Source organism: Rhopilema esculentum, chromosome 8 (genome assembly GCF_057945365.1).
Source record: "Rhopilema esculentum isolate cy_ngs chromosome 8, ASM5794536v1, whole genome shotgun sequence".
NCBI lineage: Eukaryota > Metazoa > Cnidaria > Scyphozoa > Rhizostomeae > Rhizostomatidae > Rhopilema > Rhopilema esculentum.
Window position 1 is genome coordinate 2,498,982 of NC_142822.1, and position 19,083 is coordinate 2,518,064.

At 37.3% G+C, this 19,083-nt stretch overlaps 1 protein-coding gene across 3 annotated transcripts in view; it reads right to left on the bottom strand.

The window, feature by feature from the left end:
• The window catches only part of LOC135694715 (DNA polymerase theta-like), a 24,917-nt gene continuing 5,834 nt past the window's right edge, over positions 1–19,083 (bottom strand). Inside the window, exons 1-13 of one of the 3 annotated variants that reach the window (XM_089109663.1) lie at positions 15,989–17,657; positions 14,581–14,933; positions 14,082–14,278; positions 13,551–13,699; positions 12,951–13,200; positions 11,748–12,365; positions 10,985–11,200; positions 10,191–10,429; positions 9,050–9,205; positions 5,581–8,470; positions 4,684–4,844; positions 2,050–2,344; positions 1–1,418 (exon numbers count right to left, since the gene is read on the bottom strand). In XM_089109663.1, the coding sequence (XP_088965789.1) occupies positions 217–1,418; positions 2,050–2,344; positions 4,684–4,844; positions 5,581–8,470; positions 9,050–9,205; positions 10,191–10,429; positions 10,985–11,200; positions 11,748–12,365; positions 12,951–13,200; positions 13,551–13,699; positions 14,082–14,278; positions 14,581–14,933; positions 15,989–16,036 (6,774 nt within the window). In that variant the 5' untranslated portion in view covers positions 16,037–17,657 and the 3' untranslated portion in view covers positions 1–216. Of the gene's footprint in view, positions 1,419–2,049; positions 2,345–4,683; positions 4,845–5,580; positions 8,471–9,049; positions 9,206–10,190; positions 10,430–10,984; positions 11,201–11,747; positions 12,366–12,950; positions 13,201–13,550; positions 13,700–14,081; positions 14,279–14,580; positions 14,934–15,988; positions 17,658–19,083 lie in introns of those variants that run through there. The other 2 variants (XM_065213557.2, XM_089109664.1) reach the window with 2 other exon arrangements.

Here is a 19,083-nt window from a genome sequence, read left to right on the forward strand (position 1 = left end):
TAGATAAAACAATAGGATTTCCACTAAAGGTGTACGAGATTTTTTGGAGTGATTTGCCCCTCGTTGGTGAAGAAGGCCTTTTTTGAAGAAGAAACAGATATCATCAAAAGTTTATCAGTACTCAGAACCACTTAATTACTTATAATAAATAATACGTTAAACCCTTTTACCTGTATAGAGATAGAATTATCGCTATGGTTATAAATATGTTACACCTTACAAATACTCTATCAATTCACCCCAGCTACTACCGGTCCTAACTTTTACAGGAAGACGTACTGCAAGTTTCAATGCTTGTTCCATTTCTGTTTTCATGATGCGTGTAAACAGTTTATGTTCCTGAACAGAACATTCATAAATCAATTCATCGTGAAGTTGTAGGATCAGCCTCGGCTTGCAAAGCCAGTTTGCGTTCATTCTACGAGAGTCGTTCGTACTTCCAAAGGCAACGTTCGGAACATTTGCATCATGAGGGCAATTATACGTGTTTGTTTTCTCCGGAAACTCTGCACTAATTCGCTTATCAATTTGAATCATTGCTTTTTTAACTAAGTCCGCAGCAGAACCTTGTATGGCAGTATTCACAGCCTGCCTTTCTGCAAGACTTCGCGACTGGGCATTTCTAGAATTGATTGTCGAAAAATACCTTTTTCTTCCAGACATTGTGAGGACGTAACCTTTTGCCCTGGCGAAATCAACCGTCCGTTTCGTAAACTCCCTGATGCCTGAAAACCGACATTTGAATTGTTCCATGAAGGCACTTGCCATATCCTCGTTGACATGTAGCTTTTCAGCAAGGGCTTTTGGTCCGATTCCATATATTATACCGTAGCATATATGCTTTGCGCTTTGTCGCTGTTGGTCATTAACTTCATTTATATGGCACTGATTTATTTCAGCTGCAATCATACGGAAAACGTCACCTTCACTATTCAGTATTGACAATAAGCGTTGATCACGTGACAAATGCGCTATGATTCGCAATTCTAGTTGTGAATAGTCAGCTGAAACCAGTATTCCCCCCTCTGCAGGTACAAAAGTTGTCCTCATGCTAATGTCGTGCTTGGCACCCTCATTAGGCCGATCACCTTCACCAAACGAAAGACGGGTACATTCTCTAACAGGCCTACGCGTAGAGTATGTCTTTTGAAAAATATCCTCTACGGCAGTACCTTCGCCATCCTGAACAATGTCAAAATCTTTCGGAACGTTTTGTATACACGGTTCAATGGCAATCATACGACCAGTAACAGTATGCAGTTGATAGCAAGAATGGATTCGAAACATCTTGGAACTTTGACAATATTCTTTAAGATGCTGCATCGGGTAAACGACTGATGTCAGAGCTTTGTTTACTTTCCTCCACTCAAGGACTACTGATGGCAATGGGTGAAGGTCCTTTAATTTCTCAAGAACACCTAGAAAAAACAAGAAAAATACTTCACACTCTGATTATGCCCTGTATGCCGAGGCAAAACACAGTCCTTTCAAATTTTAGTCATTTTTGTGTTTCCGTAAATCAAAATTGCGTTGTTTTCTCGTCGCATTGGATTTGTACTTCGTCAGTTGCGTTGCTCGTCTTTTGCAAGATTTGGTCAATCGAATGAAAGGCCAACCTTGGGCGTACCTTATTTTATAATCTTTGATAGTCCATGAAATAACGAGAAATGCAGAAGTGGACACGAGAAATTACTAACGATTAAGTACATAAGAGCAAGGAGAGTTAATTTTTTACTTTTAGATAAAATAAGTCTAGCTTCAATTGGCATTTGGCGGGTATTTATTGATCGCCTAAAACCTTATCAACACGAGAAGGAAAGAACAACTTGCAAGAATGTAGGTATAAGAATCGAGAATTTGGTTTCTGGGAATTTTAGTAACAGCTACCATTGGTTTTCAGTTTAGCTCGGTCATAAATTCTATACCAGTGAAAAATGTAAAACAGATTTTAGGCAAGTTTCATTCATTGAGTAGGCGTCAAACTCAAAATGTGAAAACATGGCTATAAAACTTGAGTTCAATTGTAATGAAAAACAGACATATGAGTACCTTTAGCAGTGCTGAGATGCCTCGTTCTGGACCTTTTCCCGCCTAATCCTCGTTTCTGTGCAACCAACACCTCAGCATCTCCACCTGGAGGCAATCCCAGCTCAATGAAAAGAACCTGGGCAACTTCCTCAGGATTATTAATAGAAAACGGACGCCGCGCTAGAGTCTTTGCTTTAGCTTCCAAATCTTGCAGTCTTTTCAGTAGCTTGTGCTTTAGTGCGTCGCACTGCTCAGGGGAAAACCCAAAGCCATTCAACTCCATTTTGGCAACAGTGTGTGCAACCGGCATTTCAATCTTAAATAGACACAGTAACTTAACATAAATCTCTATAAAGTACTAAGATACCATTCTCTAAAACAATATAGTGACTATAGTTTGCCATCATTAGAAGGTGATTCGGCTTTGGTATGCCATAAAATAAAACGGTATGCTTGTCACACTAGCGGTTAAGCTGAAGATAATTGGACTTTACCATGGCAAAGGGAAGTGGAACTTAGGTTCTCCATTCGGCTGTAAAGTGGTGATATTTTAGCATTGTTTTGAGAATAACGAGGAAATATTTGTACCGTCTGAAAGAATACTACTGAATTAGAGTCAAAGAAGTTCATGATCCTAAAAATGATGGAATCGTTTGTGTAGCTTCTGTCAGGGTTGTAGAATTATTGGCTCCCAAATGTCTGATATTCTGGAAGTCATGGGTGAAGATTTAAAAAAACACTGGATACTACTCAAAATTTTTACTGAGACATCATTCACAGACAGGAAAAGGTAGCAGTTGACAGAAAGAAGTTATTTAGGGTTGCTGGCGCTGAGAGTAAACAATGTTCAATGAATCTCTAAGCGGGGGCATCAAACAAAAGTGATGGGGCCATAGTACCACTGACACCTTTTGTTGGGAGCATGATAAAGATCGGACAAGCGTTGACCGGCAAAACAGGGAATTGTTTGGAAATAAGAGACAGTGTGCGATACAGGGCCTAAAATAAGCGTGGATCTGACTCACTTTGTGGTGTCGTAAATTAAAATTGTGGACCTGTAATTGTAGAAAGTGTGGACTTGTAAATAATGCATGTTCCTAAAAGTGCAGCATAAAATACCAACCGAAACGCCTGAGAAAGAAATGGGAACATTTTTTCAACTCGGAGTGAATGCCCGATCCCAGCCTTATGTATTGCACTCATTTTTTATAAGAAAATTACGATATGAAATAAGCAATGGATAATAAAGAAGAATTAAGAAACTTCAGAGCTCGAAGCTTCAGTACATGCGAAGAAAAATCAATTGCGCTTTATGATATTGTTGTGTGCTATTTTGAAGTAAGATGGAATCTGTATACAGCTTTAACTTCAAGACATCATCTCAATTTAGTGTGCTTTTATGACTTGCTTCAAAAAAGACACTGAGCCTTAAGACCAAGACCGAGATTATGATTTCCTGCCCGTAATGTATTTTGGGGTTTTTATGTGATATTTTTCAGTAGATTTCAAAGAAAATTATAAACCTTGATTTGAAATCTAGCATAATTTTTGCAAATCTAGCACAATCTTATGACAAATTTGGCGTAATTCCAAAATTGAGATCTGGTGCGTGGTTTCTGCATTACAAACAAGATGGGGGTAAATATCATGCTTTCAAACTGGGCGAAAAGAAAATAAGAAGAAACAAGCACAATTTGTACATCAGTGAGAGAAGAGTTTATTTGCCATCTGTAACGAGGTTTTCGTTTATAGTATCAAAACTTTTTGAAGAACAGATTTGATGGCAAAGAATTTGATGGGCTGAATGCAGTTAAGAACTTTCAATAAGTAAACAGAACTTAAGAAAGCTTCACCCAGCTTTTGTCCCGGATATCGCAGCAATCCCTAATTCTGTCGATGCAAAGAGGCTGATTCCCACCTATAACAAGATAGAAGCAGGTGGGGAAAGCAGCATAGCTCCAGAAAACTTATCAAATAGATAAATATTGCAATTAATATGCTTGATCTCGCAAGTTTCGAGTTCCGAGAAAAGCTGCAAAGATATGGTTCCAAAAAACCAAAAAATACCAAAAAATACCACAAGTCTGGGAAGTGAGGCTGATTTAAGAGAGTTTTTGAAGGTGACAGGAAAAAAAATAACTTTGACAGAGACCCGAACAAACCAAGAAAAAGATTTTTCTTTCGATAACTTTCCGCTCACACATTAAGACATCGCTATATGAAGCTAATTTTCTTATTAACCCAATCCATGTATTGTGAAGAATCAGCTTTTGCTACTTATACTTCATTCATTTAAGAATTTGCCAATGAGGACATGCTATTTGCACTATGATGGCAGTTTCTATATTTGCCACCCCCATGATACCAATCCCAGCAAAGTAACACGCCCAATTTTTATTAAAAATGTGGATCTGTAAAAATTTCTTATTTTAGGCCCTGGTGCATACTGCATTGTTTTTATAAATCAAGGCATCAAAGCTAGCATAGAAAATCACAATTCGTTACCAAGGCATTGCAAGGTTGTTTTTTTCAAACCAAGTTTGCTACAATGCTAGTAGCAATTTTGCGTCTGCATACCAGGGAACGAAGGTTTGAGGAAATTAGAGCATAAATGTTAGAATATTTGCGTAGTCCTGATGAAAATAAACGACTCACTTGTAGAAAACTTGAATAGAGACCTTCTGACAAAATCCTCATTTCCAATATTTCCATCAATCTGTAGATTGTGACCGCTTCAACGCTAGCACGTAAACGAGGCGACGCTGCAGTGTCACTTATGAGGCCGATACTTCCTGTGTCATATGTACTTCCAACCCCTAGAAAACAATGATTTTTAATATGTAATGCTTTGCAAATATATTAAGGAATTGCTACATTGAAGTAATGCACTAATGTGACTGCAGATAGTAAAATTTTCATGAAACTTAATTTAGAGTGGACTTACAGGTTCTTAATTATTGGGAAGTCATGCCACACGTGTTTGAAAGGTTCCAAACGTGAAGAGCAGTCCGGGACATTTATCTCAGTAGGACTGTGGCAGGAGCTGTAGGTTCCTTTGGTGAGCGACAGCAGTGTCTGCTTTAAACAACAGATCTAAAAGTTTGACGAGGGATCGTTGAATGGGATTCCCAATGCTCTTCCATTTTTTTATTCTATTTATCTCAAAATTCATATTCTTAAATGGAAGGTCCATAGTAGGGGACAATAGTTACATTAAGACCCGACGAACCCATTAATTATTTCCTTAAACTGATCGATTAATTCTGCTACAGTTTAAGAAGTAAGACGTACTTTTGTACTTATTATATTTGTGTCTTAAGAAATAAAAGAAATCTCTTCAAGGAAGAACATTCAGTCAAACGATTAGAATAATCCACCAAGTAAAGTGGCATGCACTCAAAAAAATCAAAGCCCTAGACTTTTTATATAAAGCCATCCTAGCCTCTTTCTACAATAAATAAAGATTAGTAGACCCATTGGTTCAGTCCCATTGATGGCTGACTTCCCACCAGTGGACACAATAACTTAATTCACTAAAATAGGATAACTTACTGTGAATTATGTCTTTGTAATCTTCTGGTAGATAGCGCAATGCAAGTTCGTGGAAGGTTGGTTCTTTTGAGCTAGGATCCAAAAGCCATGCGGCAACCTTAGGATCATAAATTTTTCCCTTCATCTCACATCCAAACGACTTTAAAAATACTTTGAAATGCTCTTTGGCATCATATACAATCTTTTTAACTGAGTCGCTATCTCTTGTCAACTCAACGATTAGTTTCCTAGCTATATCTTCGTTTCCTTTCAAACTCCAACCAATACAGTCTTGTAGTTCCAGAAAATCAACGAAGAAAGACGTCTTCCCTCCAAAGCAAACAGATAGCCCTGCAATGTCATTTTCAAAAGCTTGCTCTTTATTTTTGTTTGCATCCAGGTTTGAACCCCGAGCTACAGAAAATGAAAAGATCTTTGTACTTCTGCACCTCTCTATAAACAAATCAAACACATCTCTTTTGGCCACTACATCAACTATCCGAAAGGAGTCATCGTTACTTAACCTCCTTTTCGCGATACGTTCACTGCTACGCCGCTTGTTGCCATCTAAACGATTGCTAGCCTGGTTTAACTCTGCCTCGTCAGTGACCTTCAACTGCTTCTTTACGGGGTCATTTAAATCGATTTCACAGAGCGCTTTTGTAAATGAATCGCTCCCCGACATAACGATCTCGGCATCACCATCGATCCCTTTGTCAAATCCACATTTTGCTTTGATCTCAACCTTATCGTTTTCATCATCAAGAAAGTCAACAGCACTTTGTTTATGGTCATTGATTATACCAGATCGATCAGTCTTCTGTTTACGCAAAATAGGGATATTGATTCTGTCTTCAGTTGTTTCTTGGAAAGCATCGCCTTCATCAGCAAAAGACTCTGATAGCTTCAGGCAAAACGATTGTTCGTTATGATCATTATCATTACCAGGTGACAAAAGATTACAGGTGCCAAAACTGTCGAAAAGAATACTTGAAGTAGAGCCATCAAAAGAGATATTACTGTTTTTTCTCCTAATGGACAGGCAATTGTCCACAACAGTACACCCTTGTTCTTCGATCTTTTCGACATTGCTATTTCTAAATTCCTTATCTTGTCTGCATAAATTTCCTTTCTCGCTTAAAACAGCCGCAGCTCCATCAACATTCTCTGTTTGATTATCAAAAACATAATCAGATATCTTGGTAAATTTATTTATCGATCTGTATTCATTGAAACTTAGCGGTGTGTGAGTTTCAGCATCATCAAATTGTGGTTGTGAAAATAACTCCATTGATGTGTCCTTTTTAGATCCTTCACGATCAAACCCAACGTGTTCTTCCTCTCGTGAGTTAATCAAAATGAACGATCCATTTGCATCTTCTAGTGAATTTTCAGCAGTTCTGTCTGGTGACCTTTCAATTTGCAGGGGACTGATTTCCTGTTGTGCAAACGAACATTCCTCCTCTATATTTGCAGTCATACAATCGTTGTTCATTATCTTTTCGCTACTGTTGCCATCAGCTTCCTTCAAATCTGATATACAAGCATCAAAATCTTGTATATTCAAGGAATTAGTCATCTGAAAGTATTCTTGGTTCTTTGAATCATGAGAAATGTCATTAAAGCTTCTCTTTCTATTCGAAACTTCATCACATACCTCAGGAGATGACGGCTCATTGCGGACCTTCATGTCTTGCGGAGAAATGTTCTCCTTGTTGTTACTTGTATCTACACGTTTTATTGCGACTTGGGGCGGGGCAGTATATTTTGGTGCTTCTGCTTTGCTAGTGTCTCTTGGTTCTAAGTCTTCATTCACTTGGTCAAGTGTCTTTCTTAAGTTGCTCCTTTTACCCGTAGCTAGAGTTTGTTCAGCAGCTACAATGTCACGAGCTATCCTATCTCCATTCTTTGCAGTATTTCCATCATTTACTACCAGGTGCCTTTTCTGGTTTTGTGAAGAAGAAGAGCTCTTCTCTGAACAATTCACTGCAGGTACAGGGACTCGGTCACATTGCATACTGACAAAACCATTCGTTGAGGTCTGCAGCTCAGATATGTAATCGTTGTTGTGTTTCACCGCAGAACTAGATACCCTTCCACGATTTGAATGGTCTTCAGTCTTCTTGTTGACATGCCTTGTGAACTGATTGGTTTGAAATTGAACGTCATTCATTTGCACTCCCATAGCAGCAAGGTCTCCTTGCACAAGCTCCTTCGCCTCACATACGATCAACTCTGCAGCTTCTGCCTCTGTCATTGCACTCCGCCCTGTCACCCAAAAGTTTCTCAAACGCTTCTTTGAAGCAACTTCCCAGCCACTCTCGCCTTGTAGCTTTTTATCACTCTCGAAAGGAGCAAAATTTTCCAGCAACTTTCTTAAATCATTTGGTGAAGAGACAGCTAAAGCACCGACAGTATGATACCCAGCATTGTATAGTAATCGTGCTCTTGCACCGTTAAGACTTGAAATACGAACCAAGTCACAGAGTTCTTGAGTAACGCCAAACGATAGGCGATTTTGAAACTGATCAACAAGCATCTCGAGGTTTCTCCAACCTAACTTCTGACAAAACTTTGTGACCATCCCAGCAAACGTTGATGCTGAATTTTGAAGAGATTGCAGGAGGCCTTTGTTGACATTGTACCGTCTGCTCACAGTTCTCAATGGTATCTCATTTACTAATTCTAAGAGTACAAGTGCGGAGTAAAATCGTTTGTGTACCGCAAGCTTCTGTCTTTGGGCCTCTGATCTTGTTGGTACATGGCCACGTACTGCACTTGCGAGGAAAGCTTCTTCCACGCCAACAATTTCTCCAACTCTTTTGTACTGAGGAGGAAGCTTTTCGTAAATACTGAAGTAACGATACCAATCCAATTCTGGCCATTGTGATTGCATGTATATAGGCATCACCTGGAGAAATATAAGGATATTTGAATGGAACCTTGTTAGCAAGGTTTCAAGCTAGGCACAATAAAAGACATATAAACACATTATCTATGTACCATTTCATATAGAAGCACTATTTTGATATTTGTCAAGAGTATGTACTTAAAACACTTTAACATTAACAAATCATGTTATTTTCTTAAAATGCGGCAGTCGTTTTCTAGAATGCACCAAATCCGGCAGGCTTGTCCATAAGCATAATATCGAGTGTTTACTTATAAATGCAGAAAAATTACTTATAAATCACCGCACTTAATGAATCTAAGAGCGATAGCCGTGATACCCGTAAAATGAAGATAATCTTAAGTGTCAAAATTTTTGCCGTCCTTTTAATCGTCTTTTGACGCCTTTGAAAGCTAAACTCTTAAAAGGCATTGCTTTTTTGAAGATTGCATACTTATTCTCTCTTGAAGCTTCTCTTTCTCAATTTGGGTCAATAATTTTCGATCTAAAAATTGCTTTAATACATTAAATGTGTCATTTTTTGCATAACAGAGATAAATAAACTCAGTTCTTGAGGATATGGGAGAGTTTCTGGAATACCTGGTACACAATATGCAGTTCATTTTCCAAGACAAAACATCGCCTAGCTTTTTGGAGCTCTTTAAACACGACTAGAGCTTCGTCAGGTGATAATGCAGATGCCAATGTAGCTGAGCCTAATTGTGTTGGGGCGAATCTTTGCTCCGTTTCGTCTTCCTAAAACAGATAATCGTTGTAAAGAAAAATATAACGACGTCTGCACTGGAGATGGAGCATTTATTTATTTGTGCTTGGCTAGAAAGTGAAAAGAGGCCAAGAATTTGCAAAAAGTGATTTTTGCTACTCACACAAAGTATAACTAAAATTAGGACAAGTAAAACAAAGAAGGACAGGAAATATTTTGGCAGAAATACCACCAATTTCGATCCAAGGAGACATTTTTTATAGTACTTTCTCCATTTCGATAGGAATTATACGTTTTTTCAAGTACAATCGGGACTTTAGATGAATTACAGATATAGCTGTGATTTTCTAGAAAATACATAAATATTATTTATCAATTATAAATTATCTTTTGTGTATTGTTAAGTAAAATTGAGGTACTGGTGGTGGAGAGTCAAGGCAGGTGCAGTCAAAAACTGCTGTAAAGTAGGCAAAAATGGTACAATGTGGATTTGAAACATCGCTTTTTCCAGTGAAAACGTAACATGCAAAGTCTACAGGTCAAATATTTGGAGAAGCCTTTAAATGAAAAAAGAGATATTAAAGAAAATGAATATCCATCTGCAGTGAGACAGTGTGGTTGATTGACAAGCCTAACATTTTTTGATCTGACAGTGCACCGGCAAAGCCAGAAAACAATGTGTTAGCAAAAATGTGTTGGGATTTCTAGACATTTCAAGAACTGAACACTTCTGAACATTTTTTTTTAATTTAATGAAAGAAATCGATGTAGCCACTTTGAAGATTAAATAACAAAATAAGTTATTGATAGAAATAGAGATTATAAATTGTTTATCCTTACGAACAATTGCTTAAAATACTGGTTTTAAAACATATGCCAGAATTACACTAAGATTCTTAAAACAGCCGTTGCCGTTTCTTAAATAACTTTTCAGAAGAAAAGACTTGCTTGTTTCTCTTTGAAAAACTTAACGATGAGAAAAAGAAGAGACGGGATAGAATGAATGACTGTTCATACCAACTGGTTGTCCAAATTCGGTCCTTTATCGACCCTGATAAACTCATTCTCAATCAAAAATGAAATTGTGTTTTTGATTGCTTTGGCAGGGTCACAGCCTTTCAAGGAGGCAAGGCAGAAATTCAAATACGTGCTCTTCGCGTATGTTTCCGCGTCATTTCTTGTCGTTGCGACACCAGCAGCAATGATTTCAAGCAAAGCACGCTTCATACCAGGTACCTCACTCTCATTATCTGTGCCTGCAATATGACAAAAATGTTTACCATCTGAGCAGGCACTTTACTAAATCTCTTGCTTAACTTGGTTGAAATATGCAAACAATCTTTTCGTGGGGCAAAGTTGAAAACTGGCTTTGAAAAAAGCAAACATTTTGTGTCAAACTTACGCTTTTCATCTGACACTCTTCCGAGTATAAAACGGCAGTACATAGATCAAAACACTTTTTGCTTCAAAAGTTTTATTTTGTTCAATTTTTATGGATAAAATTCAATATGGTATAAGAATAAGATGAAAGTAAATTGACATATGTTCGAAGCATAGCATAATTAGGCAGTTTAAATGCATATAATCAAATTGGAAAACTTCTTGTTTATAAATATACTTTTCAATTACCTGCGACAAACATTTTGGGCTATGTTCATTACATGATAATTGAATATATCCATACTTTGAGAAAATACGATAATTTAGAACTTTTGTAATAACTGCAAAATTATAAGATAAAACGCTTTTATCTTCCAGATCTTTCTGATCGAAAGAGATTTGTAAACAAGAAGGTAGTGATGAGAACCAACCAATTAGGCAGCTGTAAACTGGATCGAGATGAGATCTGAGAAGCTTGATTCCTTTTTGCTTTTCACTGGGTTTGCAAATGAGAATACTTTCGCCTGTTGTGTCAACGCCCTTTCGCCCAGCTCTGCCTGTCATTTGCTTATACACCAGAGAATTTATCACTTTACCGTGAAAAATTGGGGTTCGTAGAATCACACGCCTTGCTGGTAGATTTACACCTAAAAGTCGGGTTAAATAATTTACAAAATAACCTAAATTTAAATCAGGACATGATAGAGATAAATAGCCTCACACTCCAGGTGGACATCCATTAACAGATACCAAAAGCGGATGCATTCATACAGCAAGGAAACAGTTTTCAATGTTTCTTTACTGCGCTAAAACCCTCCTAGATCAGAGATACTGGAAAAATAGAAATGAAAGGAATAGTTTATTAGAAACAAAGGATCTTTATGATATTTGAGGGGGCTCGAGCCCCAAGAACAATAGCCCAGCCCTGACATGCAGCCTTTCAGCAACAGATGCCTCTCTACAAACGACAACAGCTTCGGCACAAATGGGCCTACAATACGAAGGTGTCATGGTAAGGTATTGAACATCTGATTTAAAAAAATTTCAAATTATCAGAATACATGCTATAGAAAGTTATCTAAAAAAGAAATTATAATAGAATTCTCAACATCTTTCTTATTTTACCTTATAATGGTGTAAAAGCTTACACAGAAAAAACGTATACGTGAAGCATTATTCCACTATGAACTTTACCTGATGACAGAGTTGATGTAGCAACAAGAACCCTTACTGCTCCTCTTTTAAATGCACCCTCGATTATGTCTCGTTCGTCGAATGTAAGTCCAGCATGGTGAAATGACACCCCAGAAGAGACAACATCAGCAACGACTTTATCGAGCCCCGCTGGGGAACGTTTAAGCTGCTCAATGACTTCTGCTATCGCCACAGTGTCTAATAGGGCCGTGCGGCTATCCTCTACGCTCTGGAGTTCTCCTTGCTTGGGGTCGGGCATTATTAAGTGCTTTAAATTATCAGCAATGTTCTTTGCAAGCCGTTCACACCACTGTTTTGTTGGACAAAATATCAGCACAGAATGACAGTTGCGTATGGTTTCCAGGCAGAGCGGTACGATATGGTCCTCGTCTCCACGGACAATGTCACTTTCGTTGATTTCAGAAATCGTCCGTTGGTCTTGGTCCATTATAACCTTACCAACTTTGATCGTTTCAACAAGAGGCACGGGGCGGTATTCAGTGAGGTATAAATCAGCGTTGAGCCAATCAGCTAGCATGTTCAAGTTTGGCAAAGTGGCGCTCATACCAACGATTTGTACACCGCAGTCTTCTGCTGTATCATCAGTTGCAGACGATTCTTAAAGGAAAGTGTGAAGGAGCGTTTGACTTTAATGTGAAGATCAAGCATTATTGAATATAGTGAACGGTTAAGGCCCTTCATGTAGCCACATTTAAGATACATGTAAAATTAAATTAGAGGCATTGTGTCGTGATTAAAGGAGAGGGTATATCCAAATATGGCGAGTCGTGATATTCGTGCTGCATTGTTATTGGCGGGTCTGAGACTGATCACATGAACTCACCTCGTACTGATTAACAAAACAGCTTTCGTCAAAATCAATATCACATGCAACTACAGCGATCACACCGAAAGCAAATGGTCTCCTATAGAGAGAGCCTATTACAATGACTCGGTGCTTTAAGAAATTGTCTTAAATCTCTTTTGTTCCCTCTTTGCACTCATACTCTTTTCAGAACCCTAAAGGGTATACTTTTTGAATGATTGCCTACTTGGTTGGTTAGGTAATATCTACTTTGATGACTTGCTCGATCTTGCTAAACCCGTACAAACAGCGCTGCTCACCGCATTAAAAGCACTAGCCAAACCGTTACCACTCTCATTCTATTCAAAAAGGACAACAACAACTGTTTTCAAGCTTACTTTGAAGAAATCGAATCTTTGACAACATGAGTTCTAGCAGGTATCCTCTGTGACCATCCCCAATCATATGCATTTCGTCAATGACAACCATGCCTAAACTGCTTATTTTCCGCTCCTCCATTAATCGATTAACCAATGAGTTTGCCTTCTCGATTGTGCAAATAGCAATATCTGTCCCTATAAAGCCTTTACTCGGTGCCTGAGCACCCATGTATCCATCAACGCGAATTCCAGCTGCTCTGAACAAATCCTGCAAAAGAACCAACCTTTGTCAATGCAATGGTAGTCTGTGAAAAAGTTTGAAGAAAACAACAGCCTCAAGCTGAATAGGAAGCGGGGGGAGGTAACCTCTGGCAATTATTCCACCATGTCCATCCTATATCACAAAAATTCCAGCTTCTGTATCATTTCAGTACTATAACTATCTAATAAGATAATAAACAGTCATGACCTTCCGATGCCCATTTCCCCCTGAAAATCTCAAAGTGAAACAAATACCTGTAGCAAACTTTGATGGTGGCAATGTTAAACCAGGAAAGGTCTTAAAGAGATAGATATATATGTGAATTTAGAATGCAGAAATAGATTTATATTAGATACCTGTAAATAGAACATCTTTTCTCTTGCAACACTGACAAATGGCAAAACATAGATGGCCTTCTTTTTGGTCTTTAAAACCTGTTTCAGCATGAGAATTTCAGCAACAAGTGTCTTTCCAGCACTAGTTGGAGCACTGTAGACCAGGTTGCCTAGGTAAAAAATAATCAAACCTATAGGACCATCAAGGTGACAAAAATACAGTTTAATCTTGATAGCACAAACCCCCAAGGAAGATGATGAAATGTTTTTAAAATGTGTGAGTTACTGATGTTTGTAATAAGGGAATGTTCAAGCCTTTATTAAATGTAGCATGGTTTTCTTCTGTGTCAAAATCTTGACATTGTGTTAACAGTACTATGGCTATTATCGTCTACTAGGTATGAGAAAAAGTTGGAAAAAATATTCTTGAAATTAGAATTCAAGGGAAAATAAGAATCAAAAACTCTAATGAGGAAGGCTCTAAACAAAAGTCTTAAGAAGAAGGGAAACCTGATATATAAAAGATCATATGTATTCTTAATACATGTTTACCTCCGTTCAATGCTTTGCCAGTAAGCAAGCATTCTCTTTGCCATTCAAAGATATTTACTATGCCATGAGCAACATATTGATTGACAACACACTCTGGAAGACCCCATGAGTCTATTTTCAATGAGTATTTACTTGGTTTGGAACCAGATTGTGAATTGCATCCCAGACCAGGAGCACTTCTTGAGCTAGCACCAAGTCTAAAATGTGAAGATCATTATACTCAATAAAAAGACAACATGTCAGTCCATTATAATAGTAATTAGCTTTAATTTAAAATTATCAAATGACAAGGTCACCACTGTCTACAACAGCAAAAAAATAACAAGCAGATTAAAAAATAAGACCATTATGTAAAACATGAATAAAATTCATAGCCATGCATTAATTCGCAAAAAAATTCCAAGCTGCAATTTAGCTTTTTTTATTATTATTTTATCAAAAAATAGAGGCTTCAAACTCATGCAAAACTCTAGGTAAACAGCAAATTTTAAAAAATCACTTTGAAAGGTAATCATCTTGTTTGTTTGCAAGTTCTCTTTTGTTTCCCTTTTCATGTAAAAACAACAGACTTCCATCTTGTGTAGTTAAGGCTTTTGTCTTCGTGTTTACTGTACCAACAGGGGATATCATGCCATTGAAAATGTCTGCATGTGTATCTTTTGCCAGATCAGCAGGTGTTGAGACTTGTCTATTTTTTAAAAGATGTACACTATTCATGCTTGGGGATTTAAAACTTTCCAGCTTGCACTTTGAATCATGCTTTGTACTCGTGGCTGCTTCTTTGCTTGTTTTCAGTTGGCTGACAGTTGCAATTTCTTCAATTTGCCAATCAAAAGATGCTCCCAAAGAGGGCTAAAAGAAAATATTCACAAGAATAATTAAATATTGAGATTTCGGAAATTGCAACTTGTTAATAAACTTGATGATAAGTAACACAACCAATAAAAAAGACATTGTTTGAAACAGTCAACAACTTGTTATGAGTAGAAAAATCAGGTAAATGATGATGTTGACAATTCAATTAGATAAACAAGACCATAATACAAAATGATAATGTTTGACAATTCCATTAATTATACAAATCCATGATATTGACAATTCCATTCAATAGACAAGTCCATGATAAACGTTTTGACTCTATCTAGAGTCATCTTCAGGATAAAATAAAGGCCGAAAGAAGAATAATAAGTACATAGGCTAAACAAAGCGGATCATAAACCATGTGATAAAGCAGTACGCTAGAGGAGCAATCAGGATGCAAGAGAAGTCATAAGGAATAATAAACAACCTAAAGAGATAAACAAGGAATAAAGACGCACCAAAGAAAACAATGCGGGAAAAGAAAGTTAGAACAAAACCATAGGAATAGAGGACTGTTGGGAATAACACCTTTGATCTACTTATTCATGAAAGCACCATGACAGACCTTTGCTTAATTCCCAACAGTCCTAGATGGGTCTTAGAGTCAAAACGTTTATCATGGACTTGTCTATTTAATGGAATTGTCAATATCATGGATTTGTCTATATAATGGAATTGTCAAACATTATCATTTTGTATTATGGTCTTGTTTATCTAATTGAATTGTCAACATCATCATTTACCTGATTTGTCTACTCATAACAAGTTGTTGACTGTTTCAAACAATGTCTTTTTTATTGGTTGTGTTACTTATCATCAAATAATTAAAGAGGTCTTGACAATACATAAGGCAATGTAATTCCTCTAAAAAGACTCCTTGCATACTAAATTGTGATGACTACATTGCCAAAATGAGCCTTATATAATTCTCAGGTTGAATATTTAACAGATAGATCAGTTGTTTTATCAATTGATCAAACAGTTAACACATGGATATGTATCTTTTGTAAGAGCCTGAAAATAAGTGTGAATATTTTATTTCCTACAAAGTATACGGGTGATTGGGCAGACTGGTCTTCTACGTCCATCCACATGTTTTAATGTATCTTGAATTACCATAAGATCAAAGTCATTTTCTTCCTCTTCTTGTGTATCTTTTGTTCCGCTTTTTCTTCTGACATTATTTGACGAATGAGATGTATTTCGTGGTCTTTTCTGCCTCCATGTCTGACTAAGTTTTTTCATATCCGAGCAGAATCACAACTTTCTAAGGCAGAAATACCTCGTTTCAAATGTTCTTTTAAGCAGCGGAAACTCTGTCGTTTTTTAATACCCAAACTAATTTGAGCAAGATGGATCATTGTGTTGCAAACGGAAAGAGACGAGCGCAATCTTTCAACCAATCTTTGTAATGAATAGTTTACCCATTCAAAACAACCGCCATTTTGACTCTACGCATGCGTATGCTATATAAAGCTCCACCGTATAAACAAAACCCCGCAGTTCCAAAAATGATATTTACTGTAGTTCAGTAGTACCACTGAATTGTATGGAGTCATGTACTGGACATAATGGGTACCTTTGTTTCGTCGAGGCGATTGTCTGATCGTCGAGGCGGGTTTCTCTTCGTCGAGCCGGGTTTCACTTCGTCGAGCCGGTCCTGTATCGTGAAAGCTGTCGTTTCGTTGAGGCGGGTTGCTCTTCGTCGAGGCAGGATTGATTAATCGTGACAGGTCTCGCTTCGTCAAGGCAAATGTCACTTCGTCGAGGCATTGAATTGAATTGATCACTTTCATGTAGTCGAGTCGTGTTCCAGGGGGTAGTGGTTTATAGCAAGGAGCGGAAAGAGGCGGGGAGAGGAGGAGAAGTGTCTTGAAACTGTTTTTGATGAGCAGCTTGGTGCCTATCTTGCAAGAAAAGTCGTGTATTTTGATGACAGATACTTCCTATTGTAAGCCGGGACACAGAATACATACTGACTGATAAATATTTGGTCCTCAATTTGCTTTTATCAAGTTGGTTACAATTTCCGTTAGGTAGTTTCGTTTTTATTAAAAGTACCTAGTAGTCGGCCTAAGTAAGCTGTAAAATAGCCATATTCGTTTTTAGCATGCTGTAAATAAAGAAATAATTACGAGATGGTGATACACCCTTTTTTAATGAGAATGTTATAAAATATTTCCAGCTTCGATATTCTTATGATATTTTTGTTTTGACCCTGAATATATTCTGTCGGTATTCTTATTTTTTAAATCTGAATATAAACGCTTTTTCAAAACGCTCACTGGGGCCCCCCTCACTCTATAAAAAACCACGCTTTTTGAAAAACGAGATATAGATAGGTCAGTTCTACGATTCAATGCTATGAAAATCTCAAAACAGGCAAATGCTGAAAAATTAGGCACAAATATGCTGAGACTGAGCAATATTCTTAGAATATTCTTATAAATTGGATGATTCTGAGTTTGAATATTTTTACGAACAATGTTCTTGAAAAAGAAAGTGTTGTGGAGGGTGAGTCAGTGGCGTAACACAGTTTAAGGCCGCCAATTCTAAAACGAGGAACAAGCTGAACAACCCAGTAACAAGCGGATCAACTCTCAATTTCACCTCATTCTTGTAAACGTTTTATGAATTGCGTCAACTGGAGCTTCTTTTTCTCAAGCTCCAAACTCAAATTCATTTAATATTCAGCAACCATTTTACAATATTAGAAGTCAATAAAGTGTCGATAAAGATAATTACGAATTTTAACAGCAAGTAACATGTTAACAAAAAAGTTGCCTAGGATGTTGGGAGGCACCGAAACGGTGTTCGAGCCCAGTGAATACAGTAACATGATTATAGTAAAAGTGAAAATGATTTATAATGACAACGTTCTAGGTATTAAACATTACAACTTGTAATACAAGATGATATGAATTCGAGTTTTACATTTCAAACAGTAACAGAAAAGGGCCGGCGAAACGTATTTGAAAGTGGAGGGGCCAAAAAATCAAGGTTATGAAAGGTTTTAGGAAAGGCCACCATGGTTGGCGGCAAGAAAAATTTTAGAAATATGATATTTAAGGTATGGCCAGAAACAGTATCTAAAAATGGATTATGACTGAAGGAAAATCCGAGGAAATATTTTCAAGCTTTCTTTTATCAATGTGTCGCATAATTTCGTCTATTGTAATGTTGACATGTAACAGGAAAGTTTTTGCAAATTTTGGAGTAACCTTTTAATTGTAGCTCTTAATCAAGCTTTTTAGATCTAAAAAGGGCCCAAAAAGGGGCCACGATTAAATGAAGGAGAAAAAAAGGAATCAAGCTTTAACAAAACCATCAACATTGAAATATCAAAAGAATCACTGTCAACTCAAAATTAAAGATTATGCAACAAAAATTCTTCATTTCTCGTATTCTCAAAAATTTTCTTTCCAGCAGTTTCTTTCCTTCTACAGTTTTTGAGAAATTTCCTGCCAACAAATAGACCTTAGGAGCGAAGTTTAGGCTACCACTGGGACAATGACCGACTTTTTTGACCAAATTCCCATTTTCAATTTTCTTTTTTGTCCTCTTTGGTAAATACATAGTTACCAAGCTTAATCTAAGGTCATTTTAAAAATATTACTAAGTATACTTCAGGCACCGCGGAGCGCTGAGAAAAGTGGGGGTCTAAAAAGTGTGGGGTAAAAACAGTATAAAAAGAGGCTTTACTGGTAGTTTGTTACTTAAAATTTGGCATTTTTTGCAAGAAGCTAAAGCCCCCCCCCCCAGCCCCCTGCTTCGCGGTGCCTGCACCTACTTACAGAATGGTATACTAGATTTCTTTCCACTTTACCTCAAAAAAAATTATTCTACTCTGCAGAAAGGTGAAGGGGCCATGGCCCCCCGCCCCCCTGTTTCACCGGCCCTGCAGAACAATTATATAATGATAAAGATAAAAATTACGACAAAATAAAATGAGGAATGGGGTGTAAAATAAAGAGAAAAAAAAGAAAAATGGGGAAGGGGGACTCTTTAGATTTGTAATGAAGAAATCGAATATAGATTTTTTAGGTTCACATTTCATTATATATTTGTAGAAGCCAGTTGCGAAGCTATTTCTGAAATGATATCTTGCTTGACTTAGTACGAAGTTCCAATGAAATCTCGT